This window comes from Mobula hypostoma, chromosome 1, assembly GCF_963921235.1.
Source record: "Mobula hypostoma chromosome 1, sMobHyp1.1, whole genome shotgun sequence".
Classification (NCBI taxonomy): Eukaryota; Metazoa; Chordata; class Chondrichthyes; order Myliobatiformes; family Myliobatidae; genus Mobula; species Mobula hypostoma.
In genome coordinates, this window is record NC_086097.1 from 2910478 (window position 1) to 2929909 (window position 19432).

Below are 19432 nucleotides of genomic sequence, written 5' to 3' on the forward strand. Positions count from 1 at the left end.
GAAAAATTTTATTTATTCGTTTATACTTTAAGGTAAGCTTTGAGTTGGTCAACAGTTATGTACTGTTGGATATTGATGGTTTTGATTTGAGGTCCTTTGGAAGTCAAGAAAGAGCCATAAAACTTATTGCTTATGATTAAGAGAACAAGGATATTGGGAAAGGAGAGTAGTGAAAGCACAGCCTAGTAGTGAGAGAAGGCGAAGGTGAAAAGAGACTGATGCAACATGTTCCAGCCTTCTTTTGCCAATTTGTAAACGTGTAGGGGTTCCCAACCTGGGGTTCATGGACCCCTTGCTTAATGCTATTGGTCCATGGTGTAAAAAGGGGAATCAAACAGCAATAAATTCCATTAAAATTCTGTTACTTGAATCAACCAATCAGATAGCCCCATACAGGTAATGTGATACTTGCCAAGGCTACAAAGTTGTTCAAAAGCAGCAGCTGCCACTAGTAAACAGACTGAACAATTACATGTACATAGGTAACCATATAGAAATATAAACAAGCATAAGGAAGCTAAACTGCAAGGAAAGGAACACTCTAATCCAGGGGTTCCCAACCTGCCGTGTGCCTGGGAAACTTGGAGGGAATGGTGCTCGCTGGAGGCCTCTGTCCTGGGCCAGTCTTTCAAGTTGTCTCCAGATGTAGCCCATCTTGAACTGAATTGAATTGACTTTATTTATTACATCCTTCATATACATGAGGAGTAAAAAATCTTTACGTTACGTCTCCATCTAAGTGTGTAATTTACAGTAATTTCTTGGTGCATCTTTCCTCTCCCAGGGATGAATCTTCAGAGCCTCTGTTGGCATTTCTGTAGCTCTGGGTTTTTACAGGATGGGATTGCTGGCCCCAGGCCTAAACCTCCTCCTTGCACAGTCAGGATTGGGGCTGTCCATGGCGGAGATTGTAACTAATATAACTACCTTTTATTATTATCTTCTATTGGCAACTACTACTACTGTGTCAAATTCTGATTTTAAAATTAGAATTTTGCAATTGAAAGCCAGCCTTTGGCTGTCAGCTACAGCTGTCGGCCATAGACCATGAAATTATGCCTCTCACACTCTCCGCTTCCCTCTCCTTATGGTAACACTCTAAAACATTTATTCACTTGTAAAATCTTCACCTTTGTCTCATATTGTTCACAGTATTTTCTGATCTTTATTTGCAGAACATTGTGTATTGAAGTTACGTTGGTCTTAGGTGCAAGGAAATCTGGGCTTGTGCTCACTGGAATTTGGAAGAATGTTGGGGTGCGGGGGGGGGGGGGAGAATCTCATCGAAGTCTGTTAAATATTGAAAGGCCGAGATAGAGTGGATGTGGGGAGGATGTTTCCAGCAGTGGGTGAGTCTCGAACCAGAGGACAAAGCTTCTGAATAGTCATAGTCATAGTCATACTTTATTGATCCCGAGGGAAATTGGATTTTTGTTACAGTTACTCCATAAATAATAAATAGTAATAAAACCATAAATAGTTAAATAGTAATATGTAAATTATGCCAGGAAATAAGTCCAGGACCAACCTATTGGCTCAGGGTGTCTGACCCTCCAAGGGAGGAGTTGTAAAGTTTGATGGCCACAGGCAGGAATGACTTCCTAAGACACACTATGTTGCATCTCAGTGGAATGAGTCTCTGGCTGAATGTACTCTTGTGCCCCCCCAGTACATTACGTAGTGGATGGGAGACAGCATCCAAGAATGGAGGGCTATCCATTTAGAACGGAAATGAGGAATTCCTTTGGCCGGAGGGCGGTGAATCTGTGGAATTCATTACCAGGGGCAGCTGTGAAAGCCAGGACATTGGGTATATTTGAAGCAGAGGTTGATGGGTTTGTGATTAGTCAGAGCATCAAAGGTTGTGTGGAGAAGGCAGGAGAATGAGGTTGAATGGAACAATAAATCAGACATGATGGAATGGAGGAGAAGACTCAATGGGCTGAATGGCCTAGTTCCATTTCATGGGGTTAAAGAATTTTGAATACTCATTAATTTCTGAAAAGATGACTCTGTTTAATATTGCCCTTCTCATGCCTGGCTCTCCTTGTAGCGTGTTTCATGACTGAACACACCTGTGCAATTTCTACCAAAAATTTAATTTAGTATTGTATTCGGTAATTTCTTCACATGAAGTCAACTGGGCCACAGAAGACACCAGCAAAGACTGAATTTCACCACAAAAGTAAAAGATAATTCGATATTTTTCTTGTAATTTTATCTGATGGAGATGCTCTTTAAAACAAAAGCCTTTTAAAATCTCAAGAATGCACAATAAACTTTTTCTAATTTTTCTTTAGTATCAGACCTGAGGTGAGAAATTGCTTTCTGTTGCAGCTGTAGATAAATACTTAAAAAAAACAAAACTTGATACATTTTCTCTGACTTTGATGAGCTGTGAGGTAATGTTACGGCTATAAGACCTTAATTCGACCCCACTTGGAGTTCTGTGTTCAGTTCTGGTCACCTCACTACAGGAAGGATGTGGATACTATAGAGAGAGTGCAGAGGAGATTTACAAGGATGTTGCCTAGATTGGAGGGCATGCCTTAGGAGAACAGGTTGAGTGAACTTGATCTTTTCTCTTTGGAGCAACGGAAGATGAAGACCTGATAGAAGTGTATAAGTGATGGGATTGATCATGTGGATAGTCAGAGGATGAAATGACTAATATGAGGAACATTGTTTTTAGGTGCTTGGAAGTAGCTGCAAGGGGGATGTCAGGGGTAAATTTTTCACACAGAGTGGTGGGTGGGTGAGTGGAATGCACTGCCAGTGAAGGTGGTAGAGGCGGATACAATAGGGTCTTTGAAGAGACTCTTAGATAGGTACATGGAACTTAGAAAAATAGAGGGGTATGCGGTATGGAAATTCTAGGCAGTTTCTAGAGTAGGTTACATGGTCGGCACAACATTGTGGGCTGAAGGGCCTGTAATGTGCTGTAGATTTCTATGTTCTATGTTCTGCAAAGATTGAGATGGACTGGAATAGTTCTCTTGAATTTATTTTGGTTTTTTAAAGTTTCGATCTTGTACATCTTTTTGGAACAATATCTTAATATTGGAGAGAACAGCCATACAAGCTTTTATTTTAATAGATTACTTCATTGAAATAGTAGAAAATTGTGATATATGAGGTGATTAGAACTATGCTGAATGGGAAGTAAGCAAGAGATATCCAGTTTAATTCCACATTCCAACATTAGATCGGTAGCTCTGTTGATCAACTGTACATCCATATACTTTTGAAGTGCAATGAGAATTTTTAGCTTCTGTTTCCTTTCTGAGGGTGAAAAACTTTCTCCTTTTCTCCTTTCTAATCTATAAGTTAAAGCAATACCCTCTGTGCTGAAGAGAAAGTTTGTATGTTCTTCCTGTGTATGAGTGAGTTCCTCCAGGTAGGTCCTCCTGTTTCCTCCCACAGTCCAAATACATACCAGTTTGTAGGTCAGGTCGGCATTGTAAATTGTCCTGTGATTAGGCTAAGGTTAAATAGGTGGGTTGCTGGGCAGGGTCGCTCGAAGGACTGGAAGGGTTTGTTCCAAACTATATTTGTAAATAAAAATAAAATAAAATAGAATCTTCTCTGCACCATCAGAATGCAGTTCAATCTTTCTAGTAATGTGATATTGGACTCTTGCTTTACTTGTGGTCTGACTGATGTTAGATGCTGAGCAAACATTATTTCTTTATTCATATATTTTGTTTAAAGTAGGGAAATATGCCTCTTAAAGCACCTTAGTGACTTGTTCTCCAATTTCTCAGGGTCTATAAGCATACACTCCAAGGTCACTTCGATTTGCTACAAGTGTATATGCAAGTCCGAACTATTACCACTTGTTTACTGCAATTTTTGGATCTAATTTGCTTCTTTCATTAAACCTATCTTTTATATACGTTAGTGTGACACTATTACAGCTTGGGGCATTGGAGTTCAAAGTTTATATCCTGCTGCTGTCTGTAAGGAGTTTGTACATTCTCACCTTGATTGTGTGTGTTTCCTCCCACAGTCCAAAGACATACCAACTGGTCATTGTAAATTGTCCTGTGATTGGGCTAGTGTTAAATTGCTGGATGGCGCAGGTCGTTGTAAATTGTCCTGTGATTGGGCTAGTGTTAAATTGCTGGATGGCGTGGGTCGTTGTAAATTGTCCTGTGATTGGGCTAGTGTTAAATTGCTGGATGGCGCGGGTCGTTGTAAATTGTCCTGTGATTGGGCTAGTGTTAAATTGCTGGATGGTGCGGGTTGTTGTAAATTGTCCTGTGATTGGGCTAGTGTTAAATTGCTGGATGGCGCGGGTCGTTGTAAATTGTCCTGTGATTGGGCTAGTGTTAAATTGCTGGATGGTGCGGGTTGTTGTAAATTGTCCTGTGATTGGGCTAGTGTTAAATTGCTGGAAGGTGCGGGTCGTTGTAAATTGTCCTGTGATTGGGCTAGTGTTAAATTGCTGGATGGCGCGGGTCATTGTAAATTGTCCTGTGATTGGGCTAGTGTTAAATTGCTGGATGGCGCGGGTCGTTGTAAATTGTCCTGTGATTGGGCTAGTGTTAAATTGCTGGATGGTGCGGGTTGTTGTAAATTATCCTGTGATTGGGCTAGTGTTAAATTGCTGGATGGCGCGGGTCGTTGTAAATTGTGCTGTGATTGGGCTAGTGTTAAATTGCTGGATGGCGCGGGTCGTTGTAAATTGTCCTGTGATTGGGCTAGTGTTAAATTGCTGGATGGCGCGGGTCGTTGTAAATTGTCCTGTGATTGGGCTAGTGTTAAATTGCTGGATGGCGCGGGTTGTTGTAAATTGTCCTGTGATTGGGCTAGTGTTAAATTGCTGGATGGCGCGGGTCGTTGTAAATTGTCCTGTGATTGGGCTAGTGTTAAATTGCTGGAAGGTGCAGGTTGTTGGGCTGGAAGGGCCTGTTCTGTGCTTTATGTCTAAATAAAATAATTTAAATACTTTATATTACTCAGATGGAAACGGGTTGGAGATCTAATTTTAATTGTTTTTCAACATATTCCATCTTACCTTGTGATTCTGCAATCTATCAAAAACAAATTTATGTTGAGCAATCCATAAATTATTTTCCAGCAAACACACGTGTTTGTATTTTAAATGTGTATGTATTTGGAATATACACGTATTTTGAAAACATTTATGTAATGAAATGGAATGAATCACCAAATGGGTTAATAAAAAGGGAATTGGCAGCTAAGAATGTTTTGTAGATGAAACCGAATTGTTTGTTAGAATGGACTTTTTTCCTTTTGAATCTAGAATAACTTTCATGATTTAAAATATACACAGATCAAGATTTGTTATGAATAAATTAATTGTTCAGTTAAATGAAATTGTCACTGAATGATGAATTTTGTTTTTAATAATGTGATTATTTTAAATATCTTTCATAGTGTACCATTGTCAGTTGTTGGAAAGTCTTATGAAATACAAACAAGAAGTGTGGAAAGTAAGTAATGTTACAAGAAGCAGAATATCAACATCAGTTAATGACTGTAAATGTGTGTGACAAATGTTGAACAAAGTAAGTGGGAACTGGAGACAAAATGTACTTGGTGTAATATAATGGAAGCTGCTGACTTTCAGGAATGTTCAAAATAAATTTCTTATCAAAGTACAAACTGTATATGTCAACATATACGACCTTGAGATTCACTTTCTTGCAGGCGTTCATAGTAAATCCAAGAAACATAATGGAATCATTGAAAGACCGCACCAACAGGATGGAGAAACAACCAACGTGCAAAGGACATCAAACTGTGCAAATACAAAATAACCAAAATAATAAAAAAATAAATAAGCAATAAATATCGAGAACATAAGATGAAGGGTCCTTGAAAGTGAGTCCATAGCTTGTGGGAACAGTTTAGTGTTGGAGTGAGTGAAGTTGAGAGAATGCAAGTTCCTGTCCAGAAAATTGAGTACAAAAGGTTGAGATTGTATTATTGAGTGAGTGCTGTGCTGCTTTCAGAGGTGCCATCTTACAGATTCAATGTTAAACAGGCTTATTCATCAAGCAAATATAGTGAATTGCAGTTAACTGGGCCATTGATTAATTGAGGCAGCCACTTATTTGGGCCAACTCGGCTATTTTCTCAATTAATTCACGAGGCAGGAGACTGTTACCAAACAGTTTCTAACTGGCATCAGCTGCATGCACTTGTGTGGCCATTTGGCACTACACTGTGCTAAGAGTGAATAGTTTTTAAATAGCATCATTTATGTGTGCTTGTGTTATGTTATCCATTTAGGCCGATGGAAGTAGATTCAAAAAGCAATGATTTTGAACATTTTGTTTTTTATTATTACTTTAAAATGTTGTTCGTTTACACTCAATCAAAAGAACATGGCAGTGTACTCTGGGTGAATTAATGGTTGATAATAATTAGTAACAAATGCACAGTTTTATAGTATTGGTCGTTTTCTAATTTGTTCTGTATTTCATTTAGTTTGTCTTTTTTTATACCTTTTTAACTATTTAACATCACCTCTTATAAAGTTACATTTTATAAAGTTAGGTGCCAGCAGGGCTTCATTTCCAGCTGAGCTCAATGCCTTCTGTGCTCACTTCGACCATCAAAACACGAAGGAACCATTATGGCCTCCTACAGCCTCCAATAATCCTGTGATTTGTGTCTCTGAGGCCGTCATGCAAGCAGCCTTCGGGAAGGTGAACCCATGTAAAGTATTTAGCTCAGATGGAGTACTGAGCCAGGTACTAAATACCTGTGCTGATCAACTGGGCGGAGTGTACTGAGCCAGGTACTAAATACCTGTGCTGATCAACTGGGTGGAGTGTACTGAGCCAGGTACTAAATACCTGTGCTGATCAACTGGGTGGAGTGTACTGAGCCAAGTACTAAATACCTGTGCTGATCAACTGGGTGGAGTGTACTGAGCCAGGTACTAAATACCTGTGCTGATCAACTGGGTGGAGTGTACTGAGCCAGGTACTAAATACCTGTGCTGATCAACTGGGTGGAGTGTACTGAGCCAAGTACTAAATACCTGTGCTGATCAACTGGGTGGAGTGTTCACTGAGATCTTCGATCTCTCACCTTGGCAGTGTGTTGTATTCACCTTCTTGAAACAGGCTTCAATTATACCGGTACCTAAGAAGAACGTGGCAAGCTGCCTTAATGACTATCGTCTAGTAGCACCTGCATCCACAGTGATGAAGTTTTTGAGAGGTTGGTGATGAAACATGCCTGAGAAGTGACTTAGATTCATTCTAATGTGAATACTGGAGCAACAGGTCCACAGCAGATGCCATTTCATTGGATCTTTACTCAACCCTGGAACATCTGGACAGTAAAGGTCAGGATGCTCTATATCAACTACAGCTCAGCATTTAATACCATCATCCCCTCAAAAGTAATCAATAAGCTCCAAGACCTTGGCGTCAATACCTCCTTGTGCAATCGGATCTTCAATTTCCTCATATGCAGATCTTAGTTAGGATTGGCAATAACATCTCCACGTTCTTCCCCAGCACAGGTACACCACAAGGCTGTGTGCTTAGTCTCCTGCTTTACTTGTTTTGTCCTTGTGACTGTGTGGCTAAGCACTGTTGTGGGCCATATCAAAGGGAGATTGAAAATCTGGCTGACTGGTGCGATAACAACAACTTTTTACTCAGTGTCAGCTACACCAAGGAGCTGAAGCAGGAAACCAGAGCCAGTCGTCATTGGTGGATCAGAGGTGGAGAGGGTCAGCAACTTCAAGTTGCTCTGTGCTATTATTTCAGGGGGCCTGTCCGGGGCCCAGCAGATAGATGGATTTACAAAGAAGTCATGGCAATGCCTCTACTTCATTAGGAGTTTGTGAAAATTTGATGTGATATCTAAAACCTTGACAAACTTCTATAAATGTGTAGTGGAGAGTATATTGACTGTCTGCATCACAGACTGGTATGGAAACCCCATTGCAATTAAATGGAAAATCATACAAAAAGTTGTGCATGTGGCTTAGTCCATCATGGATAAAGTCCTCTCCACTGCTGAGCACATCCACATGAAACGCTATCACAGGAAGTCAGCGTCCATCATTAGGAACACCCACTTCTTAGGGCATGCTCCCTTCTCACTGCTGTCATCAGGAAGGAGATACAGGAGCCTCAGGACTCACACCACCAGGTTCAGGAACAGTTATTACCCCTCAACCATCAGGCTCTTTAACCAAAGGGGATAATCTTACTCAACTTTACTTGCCCCATCATTGAAATGTTCCCACAACTAATGGACTCACTTTCAAGGACTGTTCATCTGATGTTCCCAATATTAATTGCTTATTTATTTACTATAATTCTTTTGTGTTGTCTTTTGCACATCGGTTGTTTGTCTATCTGTTGGGGGCAGTCTTTCATTGATTCTGGTGTTATTATTCTATGGATTTATTGAGCGTGTCCACAAGAAAATGTATCTCTGGTTGTATATGGTAACATATGTACAGTACATTGATAAAAACCTACTTTGAATTTTGAACCTTATTTCCATAAAACTTCTGCGAATTGCGACATCCAGTTAATTGGTCCAACATGTACTGGTCTTGATGTATCCCAATTAAATGGAATCCACTGAACTTAGAAAAGAGTCAATAATTATCACTTGTGACTTAACCAATATTTGTACCCAAATGACATTCACTTAAATATCATTGACATTAGTGTTATGATTATAGGTTATTCATTATGAGATAAGAATATCGCATTAAGGAAATTCGTTTGCATTGGGCTAGATCCAGTTAACATCGCTGACCTTTCTTCCTATGTAATGGAGATGTTCACTGTTGAACGCATGCTGTTCTGTGCAGTTCTCTGTTGATAAATCAGGTTGTGCTTACATATATCAAAGATTTGAACAGCATTTAAAATTGGGCAAATTAAACATGAGTAAATTCCAAGCCAACTTGACTTGGAACTATGTTGCTGCTTCATCAAAGTTACTGAACAAAAATCTTAGAATTCCTTCACCTCACAGCACCATGAGAGGACTTTCAAACTGTTACAACTCATGACCGCTTGGATAGACAGTTAACATATGATAGCCCTGCAGAATAGGTGATGATCCTGATGTTTGACTTATTCCATAGAAGAATTGAGAACGGTTTTATTGTTTTAATTTATAATTTATTTAGATCAGACAGAATTTCATGTCAGGAAAATTTAAGATTTATAGTAAATTGCAGTTGAAATCTGCTTCTGGCTAGGTACCCATTTTCCTTTCAAAGTTGATTCCAAAATGGATGCCAAAACAAAAGTTTGGCTTTTATACTCACTGGTCACTCAGTTGATTGTATAGAATGCTGCTGTAACGAAGCAAGGGGGAAGTAAGTGTTGGTATTCTGCACCAGCACCATTAAAATATAAAATATTGTATTTTGTTTTTGAACAATTGATCAGACATATTATCCAAGCATGTATACCACATGCAATCTTGAGATTCATCTTCTTGATTTGTTATTTCAGCAAAAATTTAAGTGGTTTGACTTCTATATCATCTAGGTTATGCCTATTTAAAGCTTATTTTCACAAGATTAACAGTTCCAGAATTTTGTTAGTTAACAGTTAACAGATTAACAGTTCCAGAATTTTGTTTTGTCCCCACCACCAATAGAGAGAGTGAGAAATACGCTGACTACACAGCCTCTGACAGCTGATCTACGGTTTCCGATGTCCTGTTCTCTCCCACAATGCTTCAGTCGGCAGTATCGCCTTAGAATCAGCACGTCCACCTCACAGCCAACTGACTCTCATCTTGTTTCCTTTTTCTTTCCTTCATTTACCGAACTTGCTCTTCAGCGTTTGCAATGGAATTTCTTCAATTACTGTGTTTCATTTGGAGAAGCTTCACTTAAATGCTCCTATCCCTTACAGCATGAGACCTGTTGCCAATCTCAGGTTCCCTATTATTGCTTCATGGTCAGGCATGAAATAGTTTTGATTTGTAATTTTATAATTCTCTTTTATAATTTGGAGCACAGGCATTAAAATTTCCTGTAATTTTTTCTGCATCGGCAGTGACCCAGCATTAATTTTACAATATAGCTAAGATTCTATGAACAGCTCTAATGATGTATTTGAATTAATGAAAACCCCCTGACTTTAAAAACCCAGTCATCTGATTCTGCAGGCACAGCTGTTCCATCAGGGCTGCAGGCATTTTAATGCTCTGTGTTTGTTTGAGCTATCTCTTGGGTATTGCAGTTTTTAAAAAAAACTCAGCCATCTGATCCTGCTGACAGGATGACTCTATGAAGCCTGCAGGCACTTAGTACTGTGTCGATGTTAGCTTCGAGGCTTCACCGTTAATTTTACAAAAATGTAAATTAAAAATACTTCTTGCAAGGGAGATTTAAATAAAATAATAGCGGGCCATGTCATTAAACTGTTCTTTGAAATAAAATTGTTCACAAATACCATTCTTTTTCCTTCTTTTGTGTATTGTATTATATTGAGAGTTTCCATCAATCAGAGTTGACCATAGGTATTGCATCCTAGCTGTCTGGATACGCAAGCCTGGGCAGTACAATATGGCAAGCAAGCAGTTGGCCATGCAGCAAGCTTCCCCTCTCCACGCATCTGACGAACCCAAAAGAACAGCGGAGACCGATACACTTTGGTACTAGCAGTGTTGCAGTTATCAGTCAGCATTGAACTCGATGTAGGACTGACTTAGGGACTCCAGCTCTGGACTTTTCCCTCGGGGTTTACTCCTGAATCCTTCCCCATGAGTGGGTGTAGCCACAAGGCAGCGGAGGTTTGAGGTCAGAGTTTTCCTTCTCCAAGATAGGCTGCCAAACACAGCTGACAAGCCCCATCTGCCGAAGCTACTGGTTTAAAGGCGCTGGTAACTTGCCTTTGCCTCTTCTCCTGTCAGTAGGAACTCCTGTCAGGAGCTGGACTTGGTTGTCGGAGGCTATTTGAGATGTACGCTATTGGGAGCATTTAATAGGTAGTGGGAGCTTGTCCCCATTATCACCCCCCTCCCCCCACCGCCCCTCCACCCCCGGGCTATAATAACTTAAAGAACCAAGTAATATTTAATTGCATGCTGAATATTGTCACATGTAAAATAGCCTGTTATTGTGAGGGAGTTAAATTAATATCAGCAGACAATTACCTCAGGTGCATCACTAATTACTGCTGATCAAGCTGTGTGCAACTTGGTCAGACTTATTCAGTATTGTTTTCACCTTTCAAATATGTTAGATTTGGAAGGCTTCTTATTTTTAGGTAGCAATTTTTAAGCTTGCATGTAGTTTTTATTTGAAGTGAATGTCTCTGTAGATTGAAAAACCACCATTTAAATCAAATCAAATCACTATCAAATATGAGGCTGTTCTAATAATGTTTCTTTTATGAGTCTCATTAAACCATCCTCTTTAAAGACCAATAGAGAGTGCCCTTGCAAATCAGTGAATTCTATTCATAAATATTCAGTATAAAAATACTCTTGTGACCACTGCACAGAATGTTATTAAGTTTTGAGTGTGGATGTGATTGTGAGTGCAAGTAAGTTGCCTTAAACTTTTATCATAAAATAAATGTACTGAACATTAATGATTCAAGTTTTAAGAATGGACATATCGGAATCAGAATCGGGTTTAATATCTCATAACTAATAAATTGATCCAAGGCTAATGGAGACCATGGGTAGCATGAGTTCCTTCCTGCCTCACACCTGCCAACATCTCTGCTGTCTCTCATGAGCCATGCACTTCCTCTGTTAGCAACCCCTTTAGCATAAAAGCTATTACTGATTCACTTCTGAGTGGCTTTACAGATTACTGCTTAGTATGCTTTCCTGTTCCACTTGCTTGTCACAGCAATAGACCTGTATCTCTACCAACACTGAAAAGTAGCCTCAGTCAAACCAAAGTTCAGTGCTCATAGTAAGATCTCCACGTCACCACATGCAACCATGAGATCCTTTTTCCTGTGGGCATACTTAACCGATCTATAGAATAGTAACAGTAAACAGGATCAATGAATAACAAATGGGTGCAAATGCAAATATAAATAAATAAATAGCATTAAATAACAAGTGTGAAACAACATGAAATGAAAGAGCATGAAGTAACAAGATAAAGATTAAAGAGAGACCATCGGTTGTGATGGTTGCGAGGTAGTAATTGGTCTTAATCCTGATGGTGCGAGTCCTGAGGCTCATGTACCTTCTACCCGAAGGCAACAGCGAGAGAAGAGCATGGCTATAATTATAGATATAATTAAGCACTCGGTTCCTGAAAAATGCAGTAAAAGATGGCTGATAAATTAATGATACTGAAGTTTGGTATTTATATTACATATGGATTGACTTTATATTGACATAAATTTATCCTTGATTACATGCATCTAGGTAACAGAATATAAAGTGTTTGTTTCTCTGTTATTTAGGACTTGTTGTACGTGATAGCATATGGTCCATCTCAAGTGAAGCCGCCAGCTGTTCAAATGCTTTTCCACTATTGGCCCAATTTAAAGCCGCCAGGTGCTATATGTGAATACCGGGGTCTACAGTACACAGGTATGAGAGTTTAAGTGTGCGCTTAAACACATATCTACATGATATATTTTGAAGAATTTCTTGAAAACAGTTATCAACTCAAACATGATGTAATTTGGTTTTGCTTTCTTATTATTTAATATTTCTTATAACAGACAAATGAAAAGTGTGACAAAGAGGTCTTGTGTTTTTTGCTCCACTGAGCCAGTTCCAAAACACCCTTGTTGCTTCTGTGATCACTAACTATAGCCACCAGTGCAGAATGAATTGTCTGAAATTTTATGAAAACAAATGAATTGAAACACACATCTTCCCATAGAAGTTGAGTGACGGAATAATGTCATGTCTTCTGTGCCACTTGCACATAGCTCTCATTTCCATAAGACCATAAGATATAGGAGCAGAATCAGGCCATTTGGCCCATCGAGTCTGACCTGTCATTTCATCAAGGCCTATCTAATTTTTCTCTCAGCCCCAATCTCCTGATTTCTCCCCATATCCCTTCGTGCCCTGACCAGTCAAGAATCTTATCAACCTCTACATTAAATATATATAACGACTTGGCCTCCACAGCTGCCTGTGGCAAAAAATTCCACAGATTCACCACTCACTGGCTGAAGAAATTCCTCCTCATCTCCATTCTAAAGGGACACCCCTCTATACTGAGGCTGTTCCCTCTGTTCTTTTTACTCTCTCATCATTGGAAACATCCTCTCCACATTCACTGTATCAAGGCCTTTCTCCATTCGTTAAATTACAAGGAGGTCACTCTTTATTCTAATGAATTCTACCGAATACAGGCTCAGAGCCATCAAACGCTCATCATATGACAAGCTATTCAATCCTGGAATCATTTTCATGAACTTCCTTTGAACCCTCTCCAGTTTCAGCACACCCTTTCAAAGATAAGGGGCCCAAACCTGCTCACAATACCCCAAGTGAGACCTCACCAGTGCTTTATAAAGTTTCAACATTCTATCCTTGCTTTTATATTCTAGTCCTCTTGAAATGAATGCTAATTTTGCAATTACCTTCCTCACCAACAAATTAACTTTCAGGGAATCCTGCACAAGTACTCCCAAGTCCCTTTGAACCTCAGTTATTTGTATTTTCTCTCCATTTAGAAAATAGTCAACCCTTTCATTTCTTCTATCAAAGCCTATGACCGTACACTGCCTGACACTGTATTCCATCAGCCATTTCTTTGCCCATTCTCCTAATCTCTGTAGCCTCTCAACTTCCTCAGAACTACCGGCCCCCCCACCTATCTGCAATATTGTCTGCAAACTTTGCAACAAAGCCATCAATTCCATCATCCAAATCATTGACAGAAAATTTAAAAGGAATTGTCCCTAACACAGAACCCTGTGGAACACCACTAGTCACCGGCAGTCAGTCAGAGAAGGCTCCCTTTATTTGGACTCTTTACCTCCTGCCAATTAGCCACTGCTTTATCCATATTAGAATCTTTCCTGTTATACCATGGGTTCATAGCTTGTTAAGCAGTCTCATGTGCGGCAGCTTGTCAAAGGCCTTTTGAAAATCCAGGTACACAACATAAACTGATTCCCTTGTCTATCCTGCTTGTTATTTCGTTGAAGAATTCCGACCGAATTGTCAGGCAAGATTTTTCCTTGAGGGAACCGTGCTGACTACAGTCTGTTTTGTCATGTACCTACAAGTACCCTGAGACTTCTGTCACTTACCCCGTGATGGGAATAAAGAACCAGCAGAGATGGAAAACACTTTGGAGTCCAGTATTGCTATTAAATAATAATATTTATTAGTAATTATGCAATACAGTAATATAAATGTAGATAAATCAAACCGGTTAGCAATAATTATATACAAGTAGGTAAATCAATAGGTGTGGAAATATATGAAAATCAAGCTTCTTCAAGTCTAGGGGTAAATAGATACAGTCTTATGATGATGAGTAAAGTTCAGTTCAGTTCATGGTATTGAGTTAAGTAGTGATGGAGAGAGAGAGGGAGAGATTTGAGCCTTCAGGTGAGCTGACCCCGTCGATCTTCTCGTTGTCTTTCGAAGTCCTTTAAAAGTCACCGACTGTGACCACAACAAAGGGGACCGGTTTTCTGTGGTGGAGCTATCAACCCAGGCAAGGGCGGACACATGGACAACTCCCCACTGGTCACTGCCTTTTCTTTTCACTGCAAGAGCGACTGATCGATCTGCCTGATTGATCCTCCAAAAACCCACTTTTTCTGCGGGCACAACAAAGCTCACTCAGTGTCCAAAATGTGTGCCTGAAGTCTATATCATCTGACCTCCTATTTATCTCACCGTACTGAGTATCAACTGTTATTCAAATAACTCCTCCTTCCTTTCTCTGAGTAAGAAATATACAAGCAGGCAAATGTCCTTGGAAGTATAAACACGCTGCCGAAGAATCATAACATTGATTGTCCATCAAATAACGCCGCCCTCAGTCACCATAGCGACTTACGAGCTGCTCGGTTTCTCCAAATCAGCAGAAATCCAAAAGTTACTCCTAGTGCCTTAAAGTGTCAGTCCAAAATTTAGTCTTCATCTCTCTCTCTCTTTTCAAAACAAGATATCAGTGTTAAATATCTGTCTCTCTCTCTTTTCAAAAGCACAGTTCGTAGGAGTAATCGAGCACAGTTCATAGGGGTAATTCAGGACCCCGTCACACTTCATCCTCAATAATCGATTCCAACACCTTCCTAACCACTGAGGTCAGACTGACTGGCCTATAGTTTCCTTTCTTCTGCTTCTCTCCCTTCTTGAGGTGTGGAGTGACATTTGTGATTTTCCTGTCTTCCGGAATCATTCCAGAATCTAGTGATTCTTGAAAGATCATTACATAGCTTTCCACAAATTTTCTACATAGCTCTCTAAAGTAAAAACTTACAGTGTAATTACCCCATATACCCTAGTCTTAATTATCTTCTACTATAGAGAAATTGAGAGATTCTCCACTTTTTAATGAGATGTTTGTACACTCATAATCGAGAGCTAAACAGCAGTTCTTTATTCATTTAGTTGTATATCTGATCTATTATGTAATTTAAAATATTTAAAGTAAGCTAAAGACAGAATTAAAATGAACAAGAAAACACTTAGTTAAAAATGTAGAGTTAACTGCTGTTGATGCTGACAGCTTACTGACAGTCTTAAAGCAATGTTGCTTTTACTCTGAACACTAGAAAGTGTTCTACAATGACAGGTTCAAGAATATTTATAACAATTATTTACAATATAGTAAAACAAATGTTCATAATCAGTTGCAATAATGAACTTTGAGTATCTGTTAAGAATGTCTCAACACTTTTCAGGAAAACATCACAATGATGAGATGCGTAAACTGGCATTTTATTTGTCTTAATTTTCCTTCAGCTTGGAATCCAATTCATTGTCAACATATTGAATGTCAGAATGCAATCAACAAGCCTGCTGTGAAGGTATAATAGATTCTTTATTCACTTACTTAAGCCCCTCACTCCGACTGGGCATAGGCTGCCGATAGCAGCTTGCCAGACTCCTCTGTCCTGGCCCAGTCTTTCTACTTGCCCCAGGTGTAATCCATCTTCAAAGATCCCTCCTGTCCCAGGGATGGAGCATCTGTTGGCGTTTCCGTAGCTTTGGACTTTTACGGGATGGGGTTTCTATCCCCATGCCAAGCCCTCCTCCTTTTACAGCCGGGTTAGTGATAGTCCACTGTTAATTCACTTTGAGGTTCTGTTTTGCCACCTGTACCATGGCAGCCATTTTCCAGAACAATTACTGGCCCTTTCCTGAATCTTAAATTTCTGTTCTAGTTGCCCCTTTGAATGGATGGCATCCCATGTTTATAGAATCTACCTCTTAATTCATCAACCCCAATCTGCAGAAGTTAAAAGAACTTATATCAAGGGAATATAAATACAAGATTAATATAAGTGAGAAGAAAAAGCTTTTATATAGTGTTTGAGATTGTGTTATTTACCTCTGAACTTATTGATAAAAATACAGTTAAAAATATCTATATAATAAAAGAAAAGTAAAGTGACCTGGAAGTTCAGGAACTTAAAAGTTGCTATTCATTTCGAGCAGGAGTTCCCAGTCTGGGGTCCACCGACCCCTTAGTTAATGGTAGGGGTCAATGGTGTAAAAGAGGTTGGGAACTCATGATTTTGAGGATGAACAATACTGTTTCCTATAGTATTTTGTAAATGCTTCTATGTAACAATGATATTTAATGAAATCTTTAAAATACATATTTAACCATGTGTACCACGAAGGAGTAGCAGTTAGCACGATGCTATTTCAGTTTAGGGAGTTGGAGTTCGGAATTCATTTCAGGTGCTGTCTGTAAGGAATTTATAAGTTCTCCCCGTGACTGCATGGGTTTCCTCTGGGTGCTCTGTCTAAAGATGTACCAGTTCATAGGTTAATTGGTCATTGTAAATTGTCCTGTGATTAGTCTCATCACAAACAAGAGAAAATCTGCAGATGCTGGAAGTTCAAGCAACACACACAAAATGCTGGAGGAACTCAGCAGGCCAGACAGCATCTATGGAAAAGAGTACAGTCAATGTTTCGGGCTGAGACCCTTCAGCAGGACTGGAGAAAACCTAGCTCTGACTCCTCATCTTATTTTCTCCAAACCTGACAAAGTGTCTCGGCCTGAAACCTTGAATGTACTTTTCCCATAGAAGCTGCCTGGTCTGCCAAGCGCCTCCAGCATTTTGCGTGTGTTGCCATGATTAGTGTAGTGTGGGTTGCTGGGTTGGACTGGATGGGCCTGTTCTGTGCTGTATCTCTAAATAAATAAATAGCAAAACAAACAAACAGATGAATAAATATAAGAACATTTTATAAATTATACCGTTAGAAATTTGAAATTATTTAAAGATTTTCATAATAGTAGATTAAGGAATCCTTGGGGAGTTATTTCAGTATGTGCTAATTATGTCATTGTAGAGGGCATCAAAATAAACACCTGCAAAATTTCATGAGAGTCACAAGCAAAAGCTACTATTCTTCAATGTGTCTTTCAAGTTTTGATACTGAATAAAAATAAGATGTAAAACTCTTTGGAGTTTAATCCCCCTTTGCCAAAGCTATGAGGTGCAATTATACCATACTGTTTCAGTTCCTTTGAATCTTTATTCTGATTAAATGAACCCTTCTACATTTTAAATCTGTTCTCTTTTGAAGATGTGCATAGATCCATCCATTTCTGTGGCAGTAGGTGAGAAACCACCCCCATTATACTTGTGCGAAGAGTGTAGCCAAAGGATTGCTGGGTGAGTTAATAAAGCAAATATCAACATAATAATGTAGTACAATGGTTAAAAATATCCAGGGGAGGAGATACCGGAGGCGGTGTGGGCGAGAGCTGGAGTCCATGCTGGGTTGGGGCTGCCTTCCAGAATTTGCTTGCTGGAACACGAGTTGGTTTGCGTTCATCAGCAGCTGTACTAGCACGTGATGATGACTGCTGTGTGGTGGTCCTTGCAGAAACGTGTCTCCAGGACAACATTGCATGCACCATCAATCTTCAGGCTACGATACTCAGGAAGCTGGACTATATATTTAATTGTGACTGTTTTTTGCTGTCGTGACTATATATGTGCTGACAGTGACTGTTGATGCAGTTTTGCACCTTGGCCCCTGGAAAATGTTTTGTTTGGCTGTATTAATATGTACGGGTGAATGACAATTAAACTTGAACTTGAAATGTGTTGGAGCTGCATGACATCACAGTACTTTGTAACAAAGCAATTCTGGCATTCATCATTTTATAAAGTGGAGATGACCCAAGATTAATCGAGATAACAAATACAAATCAGCAAAAGAGATATATCAGCACACACAAAAGGCAGGAGGGACTCAGCAGGCCAGGCAGCATCTGTGGAAACGAATAAACAGTTGATGTTTTGGGCCGAGCACCTTTATCAGAACACCTTTATTACTTCAGTTTGTGAAAAGAGATATAGCTGTCATTTGGATAAGTTTTAGACCATAAGATTTAGGAGCAGAAATAGGCCATTTGGCCCATCGAGTCTGCTCCACCATTCAATCATGGGCTGATCCACTTCATCCAGTCATCCCCACTCCCCTGCTTTCACCCCATACCCTATGATACCCTGGCTAATCAAGAACCTATTTACCTCTGCCTTAAATATACCCAATGACTTGGCCTCCACAGCCGCTCGTGGCAACAAATGCTACCCTCTGACTAAAGTAATTTCTCCGCATCTCTGTTCTAACAGGACGTCCTTCAATCCCGAAGTTGTGCCCTCTTGTCCTAGAAACTCCTACCATGGGAAATAACTCTGCCATATCTAATCTGTTCAGGCCTTTTAACATTTGGAATATTTCTATGAGATCCCCCTCATTCTCCTGAACTCCAGGGAATACAGCCCAAGAGCTGCCAGACGTTCCTCATATGGTAACCCTTTCATTCCTGGAATCATTCTTGTGAGCCTTCTCTGAACCGTTTCCAATGTCAGTATGTCCTTTCTAAAATAAGGAGCCCAAAACTACACACAATAGGCCAAGTGTAGTCTCATGAGTGCCTTATAGAGCCTCAACATCACATCCCTGCTCTTATATTCTATACCTCTAGAGATGAATGCCGACATTACATTCGCCTTCTTCACAACCGACTCAATCTGCGGGTTAACCTTTAGGATATCTTGCACAAGGACACGCAAGTCCCCTTGCATCTCTGCATTTTGAATTCTCTCCCCATCTAAATAATAGTCTGCTCGTTTACTTCTTCCACCAAAGTGCATGACCATACACTTTCCAACATCGTACTTCATTTGCCACTTCTTTGCCCATTCTCCAAAACTGTCTAAGTCTCTCTGCAGGCTCTCTGTTTCCTCAACACTACCCGCTCCTCCACATATCTTTGTATCATCGGCAAATTTAGCCGCAAATCCCT

General features: G+C 39.7%; 1 protein-coding gene across 1 annotated transcript in view; it reads left to right on the forward strand.

Moving 5' to 3' along the window:
• The window catches only part of LOC134344062 (protein unc-79 homolog), a 403221-nt gene that overhangs the window by 46105 nt on the left and 337684 nt on the right, over positions 1-19432 (forward strand). The window contains exons 6-9 of the mRNA XM_063043251.1: positions 5404-5459; positions 12408-12537; positions 15895-15959; positions 17698-17786. Of these exons, the coding sequence (XP_062899321.1) occupies positions 5404-5459; positions 12408-12537; positions 15895-15959; positions 17698-17786 (340 nt within the window). The remainder of the gene's footprint in view (positions 1-5403; positions 5460-12407; positions 12538-15894; positions 15960-17697; positions 17787-19432) is intronic.